General features: G+C 44.6%; 1 protein-coding gene across 16 annotated transcripts in view; it reads left to right on the top strand.

Annotated features, from left to right (window-relative positions):
* The window catches only part of magi2a (membrane associated guanylate kinase, WW and PDZ domain containing 2a), a 94,038-nt gene that overhangs the window by 20,795 nt on the left and 50,958 nt on the right, over nucleotides 1-22,285 (top strand). The window contains exon 1 of one of the 16 annotated variants that reach the window (XM_028955614.1): nucleotides 5,210-5,288. The exons of the other annotated variants lie outside the window; for them this stretch is intronic. Coding sequence (XP_028811447.1) covers nucleotides 5,273-5,288 — 16 coding nt within the window. The 5' untranslated portion in view covers nucleotides 5,210-5,272. Of the gene's footprint in view, nucleotides 1-5,209; nucleotides 5,289-22,285 lie in introns of those variants that run through there. 16 annotated transcript variants of the gene reach the window in all.

Raw genomic sequence — 22,285 nt, 5'->3', positions numbered from 1 at the left:
TTAACCTTTGCTTTGATACAGTTGTCGGCGCGCGTTTGTGCATGTTGGGTTTGTGTAGTGGCTGAACCAGACGCAGGTTGTGTGCAGACGGCGAGGGTGTAAACAGGTTCATCTGTGACTGAGGAAGGTGTGAATCAGCTGTGAAGCGTAGCAAAGTCTCTTCTGAACACGTTTTAGTCTAATTGTGTGTGTGTGTGTGTGTGTGTAGGTATGAATTATTGTGAATTCATAAACATTATTTTAATGCAGACCTACATTTGCCATTATAGATTTAAAGTAAACAGTTGCACTGATTTCCTCCATAAGGCTTGAACTGTATGAAGACAGAGACGTCCAGAGTGTCAATTTTCAACACATTTTTAACACTGTCATATACCGTACACCCCAGGGAAATGTCAGGACAGTGTGACAGGATGGCAATATGACGTCTCTCAACCCTATAGTTAGACTTGATGGTGTATTTCAGGCTGAGTGTGTGGGGAGCGTACGTCAATGTCACAGAACGCTGGAATTAATGTGCTGATAACCTGCCCGTTGGTGGTGGTGGGCGTGGCCACGTTTGTGTGCGAGGAGAATCAGGAGTGTACGGAACGGAGGTAAACGAAGGAGAAAGGGCGGAGGTCAAATGTGAACATGACTACACTGGTCATGTTCAGAATGAGGAGGTAGGGTGTGTAATGGCAACAACCTCCTCCCCTTTTTATAGAAATAATTACACACCAACAACCAGTGGGCAGTTAGTTCCAAATTCAAGGTACTATTGATTTGGGAGTCTTTGTATCGAAGTAAATCAAACCTTTGGTCAGATTTTTATTAGTGAAGTGTGTGTGTGTGTGTACTCTGGGAGGGTGAGTTGTCTACGTACAGGGCGTACTATGTGTGGTTAAATTGTGATTTGTCTAGTTGTTGATGAGTGATGTGTTGTGATGGTCTTTTAGGATTCACTTCATTGTACCCACCTGGTTGTGTGTGGGTGCGAGTGTGCGGTATCACTGATTGATGATCGTAATAATGTTAATCGCTCTCTGTGCCGCATAAATAATTCATGCTCTATCAGCACTGAGGCACGTAAAGTCTGAGAGGCAGACAGACCGTGTAGGGGAACGGCTCAGAGCAGCGGAGTTCCATTAAAGGTAAATTCATTCCCTGGGTGTGTGTGTGTGTGTGTGTGTGTGACCCCGTCCCCACCCCCTGTACTGGATTGGTCGGCTCAGGTGTCTGTCACCAAGCTGCGTGCAGCAGAACAGTCCCATGACAGGGAACAGGCCAACAGATGTGACTCTGTGTGTGTGTGTGTGTGTGTGTGTGTGTGGGTGTGTGTGTTTTGTGTGTCTGTGCACATTTACATAAACACACAGGTGCACATACTCAGGATTCTTTAGGCGGGAAGTTCAAGGTGTTCGAATGCAACATCTGCCTCTCTGAATCGCAAACCCACAATGCACTGGGGCTTTGTACTACATTCTGTCATATTTACACTCTTCTCACCTTAGATTTTAGTACCGAAAAACTCGCTGGAACACGAACGCGGCGGCAGTTGTTGCTTTTCGCGCCGCCTCCGGCAGCACTGCGCACTTTAGCTTTGTGTCCAAAGAGAGCGTGCTTGTAGAAAGCAGGAGGTCCTCCAGCTCATCAATATTCATAGATGAAGTGCTCATGTAGAGGCAAACTTGCAGGACGTCCATTAATCAAACTAGGTGCACTTTCTGCTCACACACACACACACACACACACACACACACACACAAAATCACATTTCCTATTAGATCAGAACCCAGGAAGGTCACCACGTCCATCATATCTTCCAGACTTTTCTCTGGAATGTTCTCTATATCTGTATATACGGAGAGAAAAGGACCTTGGACAGGTCTGTGTGTGTGTGTGTGTGTGTGTGTGTGTGTGTGTGTGTGTGTCACTCTCGGGTCATGCTTTATTATAATCAACACAAGTGTCTAGAGAGGTTCGTTGATAGCGAGTGGGGGGTGCAGATATATTCGTGTTAATTACCCACACTCAGTGTAGTCGGCTGATCCCGGCCCCTCCCATGGGAACAGGAAACAGGAAGTGGCGGTGGGAGAGTCAGTTGTCAGCACAGTGGACCGAGGTCCTCCTGGCCCTCGTCCCCCCCTCCCTCCAGCCCCCTCATTAGGCCCCCAGATGCCCCACAGCAGCGCTCTTCCAGCCTGATGATTATTCATTAGTGGGAAATGCACCATTGCTGGCTCATCCCGCCGCCTTCCCCTCCATTTATATTCATGAGGTCAAGCACCTTCCAAAGGTCAGACGTATGAATGGCCTAAAAATAGAACTCAGTCGGGTCTGTTCAGGGAACTTTAGTTTTTCTTTCTGAGTTCTGTGGTGATGCGACTGATCAGATTGCGATATTCCTTGTTATTCACCAGCTGAGATGCCACCGGATGCATCATCTGTTGAACAAAAAGCTTAAGCCAATCAAATTAGTTTATGCAAATATGCTGTGCAAGCCCTGGCCAACCAGATTGTGTTTCGAGTGGGAAACAATGTTGCCATGGTGGAAGTTAACAAGATCAGGGTTGGGGTGACTTGCTGGTGTCTGACATCATGATTCAGGGCTGCCGGGCTGAAGTTTCCTCTTAAGAACATAATTCGCCGTGAATAGGGTTCAGGGACTAAGCTGCATGTAGTTATTCATAAATTTTACTGTTTACTGAAGCTGGCCCATTTAAAGCAGCTATTTATAGGGTTTTGGTAGGAACAGCTGTTTTGGGGGAATAAGAAAAAAACCCAGGACTGGCAGTTAAAAGTGAAAGTTAAAGTGAAGTGATTGTCATTGTGATACACAGCAGCACAGCACATGGTGCATACAGTGAAATGTGTCCTCTGCATTTGACCCGTCACTCTTAGTGAGCAGTGGGCAGCCATGACAGGCGTCTGGGAAGCAGAGTGTGGGGACGGTGCTTTGCTTGGTGGCACCTTGGCGGATCGGGATTCGAACCGGCAACCTTCTGATTATGGGGCCGCTTTCTTAACCGCTATAGATTGTAGATTGTCTGAGGTGTAATAGTTGTGTTATACTGTTAAATGAATACTGTCTATTACCGTTTCAAACGGGCAGGCCTGATGACGATTGATTAGCAGCTCTCACATTAATATCATAATTTTAGTCGCTACCCGCTATTTTATTAACTTAACAGACAACTAATGTTGCTATCGGCTAATTGCTAACAGCTGATTATAATCTGTGCACTGGCTAGGTTAATTTCAATACTTTTTGTTCCCTCCACCAACAGTGGGTGTAAAGTTGTACCAGCAGCACCACTTGCCAAGTTCTACCAGCATGTCACGGTGCTGTGAACGTTCACGTTTTCCATTGCCCCTGTTGGACTGGCTTGTTTGCACACCAAGCAGTGATGGCCTAGCGGGTAAGGAAACGGACCTGTGATCGGAAGGTTGCCGGTTTGAATCCTGAGCCACCAGGGTGCCACTTCACTTGTTAAGGGCAGCCTGGAGTAAAGCAGCACACATTTCTTCAATAAACTCTTTGTCACCTCTATTGTTTTTTCTGGGGGTTAGTTGAACAAAATGCAAATCAGTCGATGATGCTTTAGCGCTCCTCTGTGCTGCATGTTTTCATGACAAAAGGTTGAACTAAGGGGTGTCAGGAGTCAGGTCTAGATTTATTTCAAACTTATTTAATCATAAAACCCCACTTTACACAACAAGACTCCTATAAATTAGATCTTATTCGACCCAAGTGAGCCTGATGGGCCAAATGACCCCTCTAGGCTGCAACATGTTCTTCTGTTCATATCATCTCAACACCACAGGGCCATGAGAGATTAGAACGGGTGAGTTTCTGTGTGTTCATGGAGTGAAATGAGGACGTTCGCTGTACAGAAGCAGATGCCTGTTGTATTTAATGACTAATTTAGCACTCAAGCCCTGTTTACGTTCCCACGCTCCTACCGCGGTGGCAGCCATTGGCCAATCCGATGCGCCGAAATGCCAATGTGGCTCTGAAGAGAGCGTGTTGTGCAGACGTCTCTGATTGAGAGGGGTTGTTGACGCTGCGCCGGGGTCTGAGAGGGGCCTGATGAGACTCAATTAGGGCCCCATTACACTGATTAATGGAATTATAGCCAGTCGCTCCATCGATCGGTGCATCCGCCTGTACGATCTAACGGTGCTTGAGTCAGCTGCGTGTAAACTGTGTGGCTGAAACGTGTCTGTGTGTCTACATCTGCCTTTATTAAAATGATGTGCAGTGCTATGGTCAACAGAGTGCTTTGACTAGTTATTATTGTAAAAGGTGAACTAGCATAAAACTTCTTTTATCCCGCTTGGGCTGTTCCTACCATGACGCCATCATCACCATGGAATTTCAATTCTTTCCTCGGACGTTCGCATGTCCCAGCATTCCTGCGTAGCCTGGTCTTGAGCTGGCTGCTGTTGCCCACCATTAAACGTGCTGAGAGGCGGCAGGAGATATTCCTCTGGAGGTTCTGTCTGATTTATGGTCCAAGTTCCACTGAGCCAGATTTGCCCTCCTTCTGTAAAGTGGAATGTGCTGGAAGTCACATGGTACAGTGTCTGAGGTCATAGGTGTATCACATGTTATCAATTTTATCTGGATTCAAGTGTTACATGTGTGTAAGAGAAAGAGACAACGTGCTTAGCCTCTACCTGGTGATCTAGTTTTCCCGGTTGCCAGTGGAGACGCTGGCAGTTGCCTGGGAGACGTATAGGTGTGCATCAGTGCTGAATGTCTCTTTGGGCCTCAGCAGAACACACACGCACACTCACACATTGTCCTCTGAGACCGTCCCGGTGGATCAGGAATGTGGCAGTACATTTTTTTCTGGCGACCCGGAAGAGAGAATCCCAGCGATGCTGAGCTGTTCGGCCCAGTTTTATTGTTTTCCAGGGCTTTCTGTTCCTCTAAATCCCTGAAAGATGACGTGTGATCCAATCTGTTAGCTGTCTCTCCCATTCTCTCTGTCTGTATGTCTGTCTCTTCTTGTGTCCTTCGGTAAAAGACTGAATTTCTCTGTGAATGTCACTGTTGGCTTCAGTGACATTTTCTGCTCAAAGACTCTTTTCTGTTGACACTTGTGGCTGAGCGCAGCGTGTGTGTGTGTGTGTGTGTGTGTGTGTGTGTGTGTGTGTGTAAACTAGCGCTAGTTATTATTCCAGGCTGGTCTCTTCCTGCAGCTCTCGACTTCGGCGAACCTCTCTGGGCGGATTTCCGACTGACGGGGGCGGCGTTTGCGGCGTTGCCACGGAGACAGACGTGATGTCAGCTCTCGCAGGTCTGCATGCTGCACTTGCTGTCTCGGTAATTGCCTTTGTGCAGACAATTACACACCCTGCAGCCACCAATGTGTCTGGCATCTCAATTCTCCTGCCACAGTGAACTGCAGTAGACGTTCGGTGAGCTCCCATTGGCCGGAGTCACGGTCGCTTAAGAGTCTCCGGGAATCCGGGATATGTTAGGACGCTTTAGAGAATGAACCTGAGCGACCAGTGGGACGGTGACTAGCAGCGGTTCTGGGCTGTTTTCCTCGACACCAGAGTAGAGGTGAACGCAAGCAGGTCACTATGGAAACCCTGTAGCTATCACCCCCCTAGCAGCAGTGCGTCTCAGCTCCTTCGCGGCAGACTACCAGCGCTTGCAATGTTTCACGGCGTTTAAATTTCAATCTGCAGTGACAGCTGAATCTAGTTTTACGCACCTGGGTTAAAAGAGAGCGAGGGTGTCGTGATCAGCGATGAAACTTTCGTGCCTAAATGGTGAAAAGATCCCCGCGCTGATGGTAAAAAGCCTAGTAAAACCGACAACGACTGGAATAAGAAACTTTACTGTCCTGTTTGTAGGGTTAGTAGGGACATAAATACTGTCTCCAGCATAAATACTGTCTTCTCGTTTCACACGCACTCCCACTTGCGCGGATTTGGCGAGCTCGACTCAGAACTCAGGTGTGTCCGGCGGCCGTTCCTGATTGGCTGGCGATGAGCAGAAATTGTGCTGGATGCTGGTCTGGTTTCAGTGGTGCATGGGCCCTCCCCACGTCTATGTATGTTGTGTAACCCGCTGTGTGTTATGATTATGCAACATCTTTCAGATAAAGTGGGTGCGATGTAATTAGGGCCCTGCATGAAGTTGGAACTACCTATATTAGCCTGATATTTTTCAAGGTCACGTGACATTGTGAGGTGAAAATGCAGGACTCTGCTGTTTTGCTTGGATAGATTTATGGACTGAATGCTGAACTCACTTTGTTTAGCACCCTTATTACATTGAGGATCTCTACCCACTGTGCAGCAGTTCTAAGTGTCTCACCAGGTGATTATGGAGCATCAGAAGAGCTACTTCCTCGACGGCAGCGTTCGTGTCCAGGCTCTGTGTCTCTCCACGCTCTGATTGGCCTGTTAGTACGTGGGAGTTGCTGTCTGACGGTAAAGACCGCAGGCGGACCAGGTCCTGGGCCTTTACTGTATCTGGCTGGAGTGGAGTTTCATGCCTGAGGAGTTTGAAACCCTATGAGGGGGCTTCACGTTCGGTTTCATGGAAAAGGGATTCAGCCTCATAATCATTCAATCAAATCTATTCCGTTTTACTGTCAGCTCACTTGTCACTAACTCACTGGTAACTCGCTGGAATGCAAAATATTGTCAAGCTGAAACCTGGTGTAAACGCAGTCTAACAGACAGACAGGACTGACATTATTTGAATGAAGTAAACCGGTTATAGTATGGATCTAGTTTGAGTGGTTCATGACAAGAAAATTCATAAGATTCATATGCATCGCCAGTAGAATTATGATCCCTCTTCTGTTTTTCGATTTTGAGACTTTCTGACGGGGCACCGGTGATGATGACAGCTTTAGTGAGGACCAGAGGTGAAGATAGGTGAAGGACACTCAAATAATCCTGGTCGTTATGCAAAAGTTTTATGGCTGGAAGAATATCGGCGCGAGCGACGGCCCTCCCGTCCCCCCACTCGACCCTCCACTAAATCACCACACGTTCACAAGCACGCTGTGCCCCAGAAAGAGTCCGACCCAAATTGCCTTCCATTTTTCATTCCGGCTCAGGAACAGTAGGTCCTCACTTCTCTCCCAGATGTTTGTCCCCGCACCGCTCCTCTTCCTCTCTTCCTCCTGCCGCCCTCCACCATTTAGTGCAGAGAGGGGACGATTTAAAAGGCTTTTAATCATTGATTCCGTTTTTCTGCTCTGCTCTTCTCCTGCTCGTCGAAGATGATGGGTTCAGGGAGGCGAGGCGGCGGCAGCGGTGGTGGCAGCTGCTCTAAAAGGCTCTTGAGCGAACGTTCGGCAGAAATAGCTCACCTGCGGGGCTGTGCTTGTTACGCACAGACTCTGATGCGGGCAGCGGCGGGTCTGAACGTAAAATGTGAAGTTCTTTATAATTTCAGGACTCATAACGGTGTTTGTAATGGGCGTGGTCTCGTTTGTCACGCCCACTGACATAGCCTGTGAATGAAGGAAAAATGGGTTAGACATGGGCGGGTAGTCAGTTGCTCCTTTGCAAGATACAGATAACTAGCAAGTTATCTTTTTTATTTCCCTCTGTCACCATCTTATCAATATTTCTGTATATGCTTTCCTTTATTTTCTTCTAGGAAAGATTCCAAACAGCTAGTCCTGGAAGAGAACTTCCTTGTGTTAATTAAAAATACTCAGTATTACTCATAGTTTTTCACAAAAGTTATAAAGTGAAGTGAGTGGGCAGCCATGACAGGCACCCAGGGAGCACTGTGTGGGGACAGTACCTTGATCAAGGGGACATCAGTGGCACTTTGCTGGTTTGGGATTCGAACCTGCAACTTTCCAAACACGGGTCCACTTCCTTACCCACAAGGCCACCGCTGCACACTGCCCACTGTTCTGTTTTGGTACATGAGACCTTGTCCACATATCATCACAAGCGATGTGGTGCGGGAGTTTAGTGCAAACGTGATTACTGGCATAGTTAATGGCAATAGAGAGAAATAACTTCACACAAGGAATTACTGTAATGTCTACTATATATAAATCTTGTGTGCATTTGTGTGTGTGTGTGTGTGTGTGCGCACATCCTGGCTGCTGCTGCAGGTTGCTGTCGGGGAGATCAGCGTGGCGCCTGCAGTTCCGTAATGAAAATAAGAAGATCGGTCACAGTGATGATCCAGACGCTCGAGGGGATGAGCGTGTCAGGGTGGGTGAGGGAGGGAGTAGAAAATTAGCTGATAAATGAATACATGATCAGGGACACCGCAGAACGTGAGCTGCGGTTAAGTGGAGTCACGTTCTCGCAGATGCGTATTCTTAAAAAAGGTTGCATGGTTCACTTTCCCAAATTTTTTTTGTTTACCTACATTTACAGCATTTGTCAGACGCCCTTATCCAGAGCGACAGTAGTTACAGGGACAGTCCCCCCCTGGAGACACTCAGGGTTAAGTGTCTTGCTCAGGGACACGATGGTAGTAAGCGGGATTTGAACCTGGGTCTTCTGGTTCAGAGGCAAGTGTGTTACCCACTAGGCTACTACCACCCAGGTGGTTTACCTCCAGGTATAACAAGAATCCCAGGTTTTGTATTTTGTTCTCTGATTTTTTTTTCTGTCTGTTTTCATGTGCTGCAGGAACTAATGTCCTTACACCATGTCAGGTGTGTTGAGCTACAGTAATTATTATGGGCTGTCAGGGTGTGTGTGTGTGTGTGTGTGTGTGTGTGTGTGTGTGCGTTCGCTCCACTCCAGGAACAGGCCATATCAGTCTGTTTAACAGACAAGCGCTGCCTGAAGGTGAGTCATGAAAATAGGAGACGGATCTCCTGAAATCTGTAGGAATCAGAGGCACAGGAGGAGGAACCGGGAAGATGCTGCCGCGTCAGGCGCCTTCTGCGGTCCTCGCATGCAGTCGGTTCTGCAACTGGAGAGATGAGTGTGAGAGTGATGAGTGTGGTTGCTGCTCCAGGAAAAAGTGTCCTTGCCAAGACCTGTTCAGTCAGGACAGGTTTTATAAGGAGAGAATAAAGTGATTGTATAATTTTTACCGTAGATTCGGTTATAACATCAATCAGAATCAAACAGTCATTTACAGAAAGAAAAGCAGGACAAACCTGTCAGAAATTCAAGTGAGCAAAAACAAGAAATTACCATATTTTGACCATGGATAACAGTATGCATAGTGCAGTATATTATATATTTTAACCAAAATTTTACATTTTAATCATGTCTTTTTGTTGTCTGTGTCTTCAGTGTTGAGTAATTTGATTTTATTTGAAATTGTTTAACCAGTTTAAGTGATTAGGAAACCAGCTATAATTCCAACCCTGAATCGTTGTTTTAGTCCTCTTTGTCTAGATCCAAAAAACCTATTTGTTGTGAAGATCCTGGTGAATATGATTCCATTTTGACACAGACCCGCTTTTTACACACTGTATGTGTGATTACTATGTTATTTTGTAAATTCTATTTCCTCACTTCATCGTATATGGGAAACCAGGCTAGGATTAGCAGCCCATTAATTCCTTTGGTGGATGTTAGTAATGGTGAACAGAAATGTGTTGGGGTTGTGTTGTACATCTGTCACCGTCAGTATCTCTCAGTCGATTCCCTCTCTTCTCAGACTCTTTAGGTATAAACACACACGAGATTCTTCTGTCCTCTGCTGTATTATATCAGATCTGGTCGGTCAGGCTTTGTGTTGATCAATAGATGCATTTGAAAATAGCTCATGGTGGGCGTCCACAGACAGCTCCTTGGCTGGGTTGGGTCTGTTAGCTGACCGACAGAACTCCCCTTCAGAGTGCAGAGTGGAATTTTTTTTTTTTTTTTTTCATTTTAATTGCTTTGTTAATTAACATAACATGTAGCCAGGTGCAGGAATGAAAAATCAGCTTCACACCGAGACTCCCCCTCTCACGTTGTGTCAAGAGGAGGTGAGAGGTGTTTTATGTGTATGAATAATATGACTGCTGATGTAAAATTTGAATGTTTGAAGGTAAATGGCCATTTAGGGCTGTCAGCACACTACTACCTCACAGAAACTATCCTATAGATCAGTGGTTCCCAAACTTTTTTGATGTCCCCCCCCTGCCTGTGACGAGCCAGGACGACACCGCCCCCCCAACCCAATTCCTTCCTGCATACACACATTAAAAGAATAAAGTTATTAATTACAAACTTTTATTTGCAAATAAATAAACAACAGCTGTATATTTGTTCTTATTCTTCGTGTTTTACACTGCAGTGTATGTAGAGTTTATATTAGAGCTGTAATCATCCCTAAAAGTCATCCCTTAAAACCTCGACCCAACTGTTACACTGTGGTGTGCATGTAAATATGACAGTCACACAGTCAGTGTTTTTACTGCACCATTTACATATAGCCATGACCTCGTGAGCTCCTGCGATGTACAGCTTTTTAAAAGCCCGGCTTTCTTTGCATGTGCAACGAGCGCTAGACTAATCATCCAGAAAGGATAGGTACTATAGACCAGAAGGTCGTGTTTACTGACCATCCCGCCACAAGCCCGACTAAAATTATAGAAACTGAACACGAATCCAACTCGACCCGATCCAAGATTTACAGCTCTAGTCTATATAACTGTCAGGCACGATGGCCGGAGCTGATGCAGAAGAACGAATGTTGCAAGACTGGTCATCCCAATCGCAGAGCGGTGCAAAGAGGCAGGTAAGGCTTCTGTTCTGCGAACGTGAGCACAAACCACCAGTGCTGCATGTTTGGAAAGGGAGAGGGGAAAAGGCTGAGAAACGAAACAAATTACTTAAACTTGAGCTGATGAGCTGCGAAGTTGACGAGCTATATGGGAACTCATCTGACCCAGTACCAGTGGCATGACAATAACTTACAGGATAATACAGAGTTTTGATTATACTATTGGGTGCGTTATTGGCTAAATGAAAGTGAGGTTTAAACTAACAAATCCCAGGCGATGACCATTTATCTTTTTCTCCATTAATCTGCCGTCCCCAATTTGCGGTGTCATTTACATTTACATTTACAGTATTTATCAGACACCCTTATCCAGAGCGACTTACAATCAGTAGTTACAGGGACAGTCACCCTGGAGCAACGTAGGGTTAAGTGTCTTACTCAGGGACACAATGGTAGTAAGTAGTAGTAAGTAGCCATTGCTGCGTTACATAGCAATATCGAGGAAGGCATCCCATCCTCAACCATTGAAACAGTAATAGTCTGATGTGTGCTTTAGTCTGTCATTGCTCATTAATTCATTAGGCTGGTGTGTCCTAACAAATTACACCAGTGCAGCTACAACAGCGTGTCGCTCATTTTATTGCTACATTAGAAATGCACAAATGGACTTGTGTAATGCATGAGGACTGTAGTAGACATGTCATTCTCTTATTTGACTTAAGCAAGTTTTAAATGTGGGTTTCAGTTTCCTGCTTTAAAGTTGTAGGTTTTCCAAAACTAGAAGCATTAAACCAAAATCATATTCCTCATTATTGATTATTTCCATAATTTTATTGTTATATAATATAATTATATGAAAACTGCCTTTAAGCTTATCAAAACATTTTTTTATTTTAATTTCAATATAATATGTGATACTGTGTGGACCTATGAAAATGCAATTAAGTTGAAATTTTGTTACATTTAATTCTATTAAAAAATATATATTTTCATGCTTCTAGTTATGGTAAAACCTACAACTTAGAAGCAGGAAACTGAAACCGACATTTCAAGTTTGCTTAAGTGAAATAAGAGAAAGACTACAGTTCTCATGCATTACGCATGGCCTCAAAGTCCATATGTGCATTTCTAATGCAGCAACTTAAATGAGCGACATGCTGTTGTATCTGCACTGGTGTGATTTCTTTGGAAACACCAGCCTAATAAATTAATGACCAATGGCAGTCTTAGGCACACATCAGACCAGTACTGTTTCAATGCCTGGTTTGACACCTAACTGTAGTGACAACCAAGGATGCTCTTCTAGATGTATTATTATAGCCACAGTGTGTTAAATGTCACTTACATTTGACCACAGTGTCTAAACGTCTCCCTGACTGTACAGTAGGTTGTTTAAAACTCGGACCCTCTGCTACAACACCGCCATTTTGCTGTGGCACGCTAATTAGCTGAATGTCTTCCATTAAAAGAAGAGCTGCAGTAATGGATGAGATTGGCTCATACATAACAAATGGAATGTAATAAGCTGTGATGGTCATGAATCTTGCACTTCAAGCTCCGCTGAAGTAGTTTTGGGGTAATGACTCCTGTGTTTCTCCAACAGAGGAGAAATTGTTGCGTAAAAGCCCTAAGTGAGGGGGCGGCTTGGGGCAGGGGTAGTGTGTAATTTCACGTGGACCTCCGTCTCCTGATGTGCTAATGTAGGTGCATTAGCCACTTAGACCAAGGTGTGACTTAAACACATTGTGTGAGTGTGTGTGTGTGTGTCCTGACTCCTAAATTCACCTTCTGATGTGTTCCGCATATCTTGAATGCTGGTTAAGTGGTTGATGTTTTTGTCTGTTTTTTATTAAGAGAAGAAATCAGCTCACAATTTAGTTCTGAGCAATAATAAAGTGTTGGCAAAGTCTTTGTCGACTAACGTCACGTTGCGGTAAGGCGTTTCTTGATCCTGTTGCGCTGAGTTACCGCCTGCTTTGGCTTCTTTTCACCCTTGATGTACGCCCTCGATGACCCTCCCACCCCACATCTGCCCCCACGACGACCCGTTTCCATATGACCCATCCAGTACCAGTATTCCAAGGTTAGTTCTACTGTTCCTTCTGGCTCTGCCTGCATTCTTCCCGCCGTGGAGACGCTGCCCAGCCCGCGCCATGCACCGGACCAAACCCACGCACGCCACTCTGCTTCACGCTCTGCGCCAACGCACTGTTAATTCACGTCGCGCTCCAGCACCCACCGCAAGTACGTTCCTGATAAAAGCCCATGTGGGAGTTTGACTTCTTTTCACAGCGTGTGGTTACGGAGCATGGAATGTTTTTTACTGAGGTGCAGCTTCCACCCCATGATCTGAACGGCCTCCTCTTTTATGTAATTTACTAGTTCTCGTGTGAAAGTAATAATCACAAGTTACTCACTTGTGTTCAAGGACTGAGTGTGTGCGGCCTCTTCCGTGTAACTAATTAAACGTCCTCTCTCCTCAGATGTCTGTTGCTCTTGTCCTTCAGGAAGTCATCGGCTGATTATCCAGTCTCTCAGGTCGCGAGACGGCTTCTTTTTCTTCTCTAAGATGAAGGTAGTGTGGTGGACTCTGTGACTCCGGTGGGCGACTCATTAGAGCAGCGTTGGCCCAAAGAGCAGGTCACTTCACCAGGCGATTTTTAATAAGCGCCCTTGCAGCGGCGGCATGACACGCTCGAACGTTCTGGTCCGGGACGTCTTGTGAAGTCTGGACCAGGGTAGTTAACCTTTACGGCAACGCTCGGCGCTCTTTTCACTCTGTCTGTTCTCCTTCCCCCTCCCCGTGCTGTGTTGTGCTAAATGAGCCTCGGGCGTTTAAATGACAGATGGCTTTATTTTCGTTAGCGCCGCGGCGGCGTCTGCAGGCTGGAGCTTTTTGAGCTTTAGGAGGAGCATGTTCTCCATTCTGATGCATTCATTAATTCCTTCAGTTGGACTGGGATTTTGTGTCTGTGTTTAACAACCATCACTCACTTGTCACTTGACACTGAAAACAGAAACTGGGCATCTGACACCAGTTATTATGCCCAAGATATGACGTCAGTCTTAAATGTCCTCCATGTGGAAATTTACTTTTCCGATTCCTCTTCTAGAGACAGTGCCACACACAAACAAATACTTTCGATTTACCATTGTGTGTGTGTGTGTGTGTGTGTGTGCATCTCTTGACACTGTACATCGGTCTGCCACAAAGACCCACACAGATTAACAGGAACAATGAAGAGGGATCATAAATATGTATCCGTGTCTCTCAGGATCAGCATGGTGTCTTTCCACTCTTCCCGGTTCTCAGGAGTGAAAGCCTCACTAAGCCCTGCAACCCTTATAAACACACATACACACACACACACACACACACACACACACTAGAGGCTGCACAGTGCTGATAGGAAAGCCCAAGACGCAGCTCCACGAGTCTTGAGACGAAGACGGAATGTTCCCACTTCTTAAGAATAACCTGTGGGGAGGGTTTGACTTGCGCAGCGGGACGCTGTGGGATGAGTGCAGGTATGAGGGACGCTGGATTAATGGCTCTGTTGCATCCGAGAATGGGGAACAGCACAGTCCAACAGAATACTGACAAACCTTCGCTGGCTTGGTAGGGATTGTGGGGTGGGAGGATTGGCGACGTCTCTGGAGGCAAAACATAAATTCAAGCGAGTGGCTGAAGGACCTGCTCTGCATTCAAGTGCCTTCTTAAATATTGTAATTATGGGTTACTTGCTGCAGCAGCTCTTGGAGTGAAATGCATGGTTTTCAGGTTTATCTTGTTTATTTTAGAGAGCACTTTACTCATCCTTCTCCTCGGGGGAAAGTGGAATTGGTGTAATCCTCGAATCCCGGGAAACCGGATCATGATAAAATGAAAGTTGAATGTGATTATAACCTTTGCAATTTTACTCAGTGTGGATTGGTCTAACAGCCTGTCAGATAGCACCAAAAAAACAAGGTGGAAAATTCATAAAAGTTTGGAGAGGCACGTGGGAAAATATTATAGTGACATTTTTGCATATTGCCTAAACCCAGTGGGACATTTTAGGGTTAAGTTGTTTTGACTTAGCATGTATGCAGTGGTTCTATTTACAGTTTATTTGAACTATATAAACCATAAACACATAAATACTTCAAAGAGGTTACAAGAAGTTACACTATTTTTTTTTATGTAGAAGAACATCTTCACCCAGTTTCTCACCATGAAAAACACATCTTTTTTTCCTCTCAGAGGAAAAAAGGCTGTAGGACCTTGAGTATGAGGCATCATAATGAGTTTTATTGACTTTCTTGCTTCAGTTCCATACAATTCATCAATTTCGAAGAATCGTGGCAAAATATGAAGCAGCAAAGAATTTGCTAGAGCCCTTCGTTGTGTTTTTTTTAGTTCTTGTATACATAGAAATATAATTGAATCTTATTGCCACTGTACTGCAGTGGGGAAAAAAAAAAAGAAAAAGTGAAGTGATTATCACATGTGATACACAGCAGCACAGCACACGGTGCACACAGTGAAATTTGTCCTCTGCATTTAAACCATCACCCTTGGTGAGCAGTGGGCAGCCATGACAGGTGCCCGGGGAGCAGTGTGTGGGGATGCTGCTTTGCTCAGTGGCACCTCAGTGGCACCTTGGCGGATCTGGATTTGAACCGGCAACCTTCTGATTACGGGGACGCTTCCTTAACCGCTAGGCCACCACTGCCCATATAGGAATATTCAACATCCATTGGAGTAGAATGGAATGGAATAAAATAAAATATAAAAATGCTGTTGATTTTTTGTCAGGTCTCTATTCTCAGCAAATCACACGTTAAAAATCCTGCTATCAGTCTACATTAATGTGTCATCGAACTCTCTGTATTGCTTAAACATATTTGATGTAGATTTAGATTAGGCATTATTGTACTAGTGACCCAGCGACACCTCTCACTTCACTGGTTGCCTAGCATCATCATCTCAAGCTGCTCACAAACCCACTCTTTAAATCCGGGTTCTTCGTCCGGGGCAAGACAATTCAGACATTTCATTTTATCCATCACTTTTCCACAAGCCCCACGAGACAGAGGGAGTGGCGAGGGAAGCTAAGAGAAGATATTTTCGCCAACATTTCAACTGTTCCAGCATCCTCGCCTGTCAGGATGCGTCAACTGGAGTTTTTTTTTTTTTCACCCTGGTTCCTCGGGCAATTGTGTGTTCCTGTTCCGTGTTTGTGTTGCAGTTGACCGTTGGGAAATACATTGTGATGGGCACAGTTATTATGTGCTGCGGTGTCTCCTGACACATGTGATTGAATTTGAGTGCCTTGACACGCAAAAATTTGGGTTAAACAAAGAGCTGTAGGACTGTTTGTCCAAGAACATCTGTCCAATTTATTTACATTCAGGTCTGAATAACTATGAGTTATGAACTGCTATCACAGTACAATCACACTACAAATTTACTGGTCCTCTCATTGAAGCTTGACCTCTTTTTGTGTTTTCCTTGCAAGAAAAAAAAAAACTTTGAGGAGGTTTACTCTCTGCTTCTACCATTGGATTCCTCAAATGTTGGAATAGCTTCCAAGGTATGAGCTCATGTTCTTGAACTCATGTAAATCCTCACCGCCACTTTGGACAGTGTTTAGAGTCACGTTGCCACCAGTTCCTCCAGATCACAAATCACATCTCCTAGAGCAGGTGGACACTTGTGTGACGCACACAATAGTCTATATTTTATGTACATGGCTGAAGCAGATTTGTTTTCTGTCTTTCATGGCGTCCTTCACTCAGGGCTGTGTGGCTGTTGTTATTTATTGTCATTAAGCTGCTTATTGGCTTCTCTCATTCATCTTTCCTGCCCCAGCCCAAGCTGCCAGGTTTGATAAAGTGTGTACATACATTATTCATCTGATTGACTTCCCATAATCGCCTCCAAAGTGCCAGAATTAATCACTGGAAAAATCCCTTCATTTGCATTCTCTTTCACTGGGCAGCTCGGAAGTTTCCAGAATTCATTCTGTTTCTGGAGTTTCAATTTTTCCAGCACATCGTCTAATTGTCTTGGTTTTGTGAGCCAATTTCACTGTTACAGAGCAGGACCAGAGTAGAAAACCTGAACCAGGGTGAAGGAAGCCATCCTGCAGCAAAAATCAAAGAAGATGGAGATTTAACGCTATTGAGTGGCTTTTATCGTGGCCCATAAAGGATCCACTGAGGGAACGTATGTGTCCTGAGATGGCTTCATGATGGGGAAATTGGATTAATCACATTCTTAAAGTGCAAGGATCCTTTTCAACCAGTGCCTTGAAATGTTTTCCACATGCCACGCCCAGGGCTGGCCTGTGACATAGGCAATATAGGCAAATAAGGGCACTATCGATCCACAAATGGAGGAAGAAAAAAAAGTTTCTTAAAACTGGTTGATATTAAATCTGTATTTATATGAAAGCAACATAGGCCACATGAATTTACCTGCTTTGCAAATCCTATTAAGTGGTAGTAGTAATAATAATGATACATAACTGTCTTATGAGGCCACCGTGGTGCCTACCCGCACCTTTCACCTCTTGCCTCCAAATTTGTTTGACCATATCTTAAAGAGGATAGTGGGATTAATGGCAGTGAATGTGGCATCATATCGTTTAGATATTATGATAAATGCTTTGTGTAAGATTTTTTTTTGACGTCTTCTGAACGTCCAGTGTTTACATCCGCAAGACCTCCGTTCGAGGTCTAATTCTAGTCCAAGTTAGGTCATTGTGAACATCTTTTCTACACTTAAGTTTAAACTCATTTTAGACTAATTTTAACAATTCCCCCACTTTCTGGAAACAAAATTATACATGTTACAGTTATACACATCATGCTTTACCGAAAAAAATCAATGCCCACTCATTTCTTTCCATTTTTATTCATTACATCCACCAAGTATATCCAATATATACAATACTAAACAACAGTTGAGAGATTCAGTCCTGACAGACGACTGTGTGTCTTCCACCTCCACATCTTTGTGGTGCATGCTCCAAATGCTCTTTCAACCTTATAAAGCCCTTTGTGGCTGTCATGTCAAATTTCATGACTCCATCTGCAGTAGAAAAAGACAAGTGATTAGAAATATTAAGGCAATCTGCAGTCATACAGCAAGTCCCCATATTTGGGGCAGTGGTGGTTAAGGAAGCGGCCCCGTAATCAGAAGGTTGCCGGTTCAAATCCCGATTCGCCAAGGCACCACTGAGGTGCAACTGAGCAAAGCACCGTCCCCACACACTGCTCTCCGGGCGCCTGTCATGGCTGCCCACTGCTCACCAAGGGTGATGGTTAAAAGCAGTGGACACATGAATGATAAATGTATGAAAAGCATCAGTGTAGTATAAAGGCTTTATGTCATGTGACAATTGACGGTAGAAGAAAAAGTCACAGCTATATTTGAAAAGAAGATATTGTGTGGTCCAAGAGGACAGAAGACAAATAGAGAAAGTTGTAGTATTAAGTCTTTATCTCCCTCTCTCTCGCCCAGTGTCCTGTCATCTCACTCTGCCAGTAGATCAACACTTACCATCCCTAGGCAATGGGAATATCCACCTTCCATCTGTCACTGCATCTGTACCACAGAAAGTTTAATTTAGAAATGATCTAATGACAAACTTTAACAGATTAGGGCAGCATTAGAAGACACAACATATATCTGAAATTACGTCATTACAACAATTAGGGGTGAATCGGTACCACCCACTGAATTACAAAGTGTTTTGACTCACCATTCATTGGCCTGTCATAGGTGGATCTTTGGCCTGTCATAGGTGGATCTGTGCCGGGGTCTGTCATGTCGTCATATCTGTAGTCATAAGTATGGCGTGCCCCGTTAATGGCGCTCTAAAAAAAAAATTTACTCACTTTTCACATTAGCTAATAAATTCTAATCCAGAAAGTAATGTGCAACTCGTTGCAACAGACAGACACAAACATGCTCATGCTCTCAAATCATCTTAAAATGTCGTTCCACATTATTTTTCAGGTGAACTCACAGATTGGAAGCACTGCAGCGCCCGTCCATGGGTGATGACATTATCAGTTCGTCTTAAAGGCTCTATTTTTTTCACTGAACCAGGAAACTCAGTTTTACTGCTTGTATATGCCCAATATAAATCTCCTGGTTACATATATGATGTTTAATCACAAATAATCTATTCATATTCATCAATAATAATAAGGAAAAAAATAAATATTATATAAAATTAGTTGACATTTTATGTAGAAAAGACGTTCACAACGACCTCATTTAGACCTGGTCTTGTAAATTCTGGACATTCAGAATACTTAAAAAAACCACATCATCTGGCATCACAATTTGTACCTTCAGAGGACCAACAGTGGATGTTCATTTACTATTACATTTATGGCTTTTGACAGATGCTGAAGAGTGACTTACAGAGTGACTTGCAACCTGAAAAAGACATTGCTTCTACATGTCTATGCACAGTGCACAATTCATTCATTAAAAATGTCAGTTTCTTGCAGCTGTGTTAGACGTCCCCATGACGTCCATAAAGTTACCATATCTGGGTTTGACTACATGTTGACGTCCAGATGGGGTCATACTTAGCTCATGCATGCCATGTAAACTTCTGACCTTCTCCAACTTCTGACCTTTCTTCCACTCCCCTTCACATCTCTGACCACCACTTCCTGACCTTTACACTCACTGTACCTACAGGATCCACAACGGTCCCCCATCCATCCTTCATTAGACACAACCTTCACACTGCCTCACCTTCATCTGTATCTTCCTGCATTCTTTCACATCTCCCAACCTCTGACTCATTCTTCTCCTTACCACTAGAGACCGCTACTTACTCTCTCCTCACCTCACTTTCCCTTTCCATTGATCAACTCTGTCCTCTATCAACAAAACCCAAAAGGACTTCTCCCCCTGCGCCCTGGCTCTCCGATACATTGCGCAGCAATCGAAGAGTTCTTCGAGCAGCGGAGAGAAAATACAAGAAATCTCAACTTGACTCAGACCTGCTGTATTACCAGAATCTTCTGCGCAAATTTTCCACTAACCTCACTGCTGCTAAAACTGCTTTCTACAAAGCAAAACTAGAAGCCTCTGCCCACAACCCTCAAAAACTCCACAACATCTTCTTATCCCTACTCAACCCTCCGACTCCCCCTGCCCCAACTTCCTTAACAGCTGATGATGTTGCCAACTTCTTCACAGGGAAGATTGAAAAAATCTGTGAGACATTCTCCACCACTAATCCTACTCTTCCTTCTGAAAATTCTACAACTACTCTAAATCAATTTTCTAAGCTCACATCTGATGAAATCATTCAGATTATATCCACAGGCAACCCAACCACCTGTCCACTAGATCCAATACCTTCTGCGATGTTTCAAACTATCTCCCCTGACCTCATCCGTTTCATTTCTTATATCAAAGCTCAATCTCATCTGGCCATGTACCATCCGCATTTAAAACAGCCAGGGTTCTTCCAATCCTAAAGAAACCCACTGCTGATCCTACAGACATTAACAATTACAGACCAGTTTCCCTCCTCTCATTTCCTTGAGTGCTGTGTCTACAACCAGCTATCACTCCATCTATCACAGAACAACCTCCTGGATCCTAACCAGTCTGGCTTTAGAACAGCTCATTCCACCAAGACTGCCCTTTTGGCGGTTACCGAGCAACTACATGCAGCCAGATTGGCAAAACTGTAAACGGCTCTTACCCTCCTCGACCTATCTGCTGCATTTGACAACGTTAACCACAAGACTCTCTTGTCAATCCTGAAGAGGCTTGGAATTCGGGGCTCAGCATGGCAGTGGTTTGCTTCCTACCTTGATGAGCGATCTTACCAAGTGACTTGGAAAGGATCCACGTAGACTCTCCACTGGTGTCCCTCAAGGCTCGGTGCTAGGTCCTCTCCTTTTCTCCCTCTACACGAGATCACTTGGTGAGGTCATTTCCTCACATAGATTATCCTACCACTGCTATGCTGACGACACACAACTCCTCTTCTCCTTTCCTCCCTCTGACCTACATGCTGCTTCCAAAATCTCTGCATGTCTAACCGACATCTCGTCTTGGATGGCAGCCCATCACCTCCAACTCAATCCCACCAAAACTGAACTAATATTCATTCCAGCAGATTCTTCACCACATCAGGATCTTGCTATTTACCTAGACAACTCGCAGCTCTCTCCTTCTGCAACAGCCCACAATCTTGGCGTAACAATAGACAACCAACTCTCCTTCTCAACTCACATCAGCAACCTTTCCCGCTCATGTAGATTCCTTCTCTACAATATCAGATGAATCCGCCCTTATCTGTCAACCCAGGTCACCCAACTACTGGTTCAGTCCTTAGTAATCTCACGACTGGACTACTGTAACTCCCTTCTAGCTGGTCTACCACTATGTACCATCCGACCTCTACAACTAATACAAAATGCAGCAGCACGACTAATCTTCAACCTTCCCAAATTCTCCCACACCGCCCCTCTGCTACGTTCCCTCCACTGGCTCCCAGTAGCTGCACGCATCAGGTTCAAAATACTGATGCTGGCCTACAAAGCCAAACATGGAGTAGCACCATCCTACCTCACAGCCCTTATTACACCTCGCACTGCACCTGGTATACTCCGAGCCTCCAGTACTGCTCGCCTGGTCCCTCCATCTCTGAAGGTAAAAGGAAGACATTCATCTAGACTCTTCTCCGTCTTGGCCCCTCGGTGGTGGAATGAACTTCCCCTCGAGGTCAGAACAGCTCAGTCACTGAGCACCTTCAAACGACAGCTCAAGACCTTCCTCTTTAAAGAATATTTAGATTAAATTGTAATTTTCTTGTTGTCGAACTTGTGTACAGAATCTACAACAGAGTGAATAAAATAGATGTATTCATAGTTGGGGTCCTAGTGAACCGGAATTAATCTCTTCATCGATGGTAACTTAAGCATGTTGTAAGTCGCTCTGGATAAGGGCATCTGCCAAATGCCGTAAATGTAAAACGTAAATGTAAAAGTACAGAAAAAAGGATAGAATTGGTCTTGGACCGACATACGCAAAATAGACATGATTTTCTCATCCAGAAGATATCTAATGTTTAGTTCAATGTGTCATGCTTGCATTTTCATTTCTTTTTTCAAACATGCTTGAGTCTTGGGTAATTTTCATCAGGTAGAAAAAAATTGCACGCAGGTCAATGTGACAAGAAACAACCAATCAGCAAGATAAAAGTGCTTGTTGTCCAATCTCTGAACCTACCAGTGAGGTTGTCCTTCTCGTTCCACAGGTGCATGACATGGTGACGTGAAGGCTCATTGTCACAATGCCGATCATGGCGATCATAAACAAAAATAACACAACGTGATGGCCAGAAACATGCAAAGCAAAATTAATTTACAGAGCACACATGAGACAAAGAATGAAAGGAGGTTCGCCAGGTGGACCATGGAATCACACTCCCAAGATTCTTTCGAGATGTTCGCCAGCATAATGGGTTTTGTGGCAAGGAAGGTGCAAGTTATTACAGGTATTGGGGTGGTGATGGCCTAGCGGTTAAGGAAGCGGCCCCATAATCAGAAGGTTGCCGGTTCGAATCCCAATCCCCCGAGGTGCCACTG

Source organism: Denticeps clupeoides, chromosome 15 (assembly GCF_900700375.1).
Source record: "Denticeps clupeoides chromosome 15, fDenClu1.1, whole genome shotgun sequence".
Classification (NCBI taxonomy): domain Eukaryota; kingdom Metazoa; phylum Chordata; class Actinopteri; order Clupeiformes; family Denticipitidae; genus Denticeps; species Denticeps clupeoides.
Note: the sequence above shows the minus strand (reverse complement) of the source record. Positions and strands in the feature narration are given on the sequence as shown.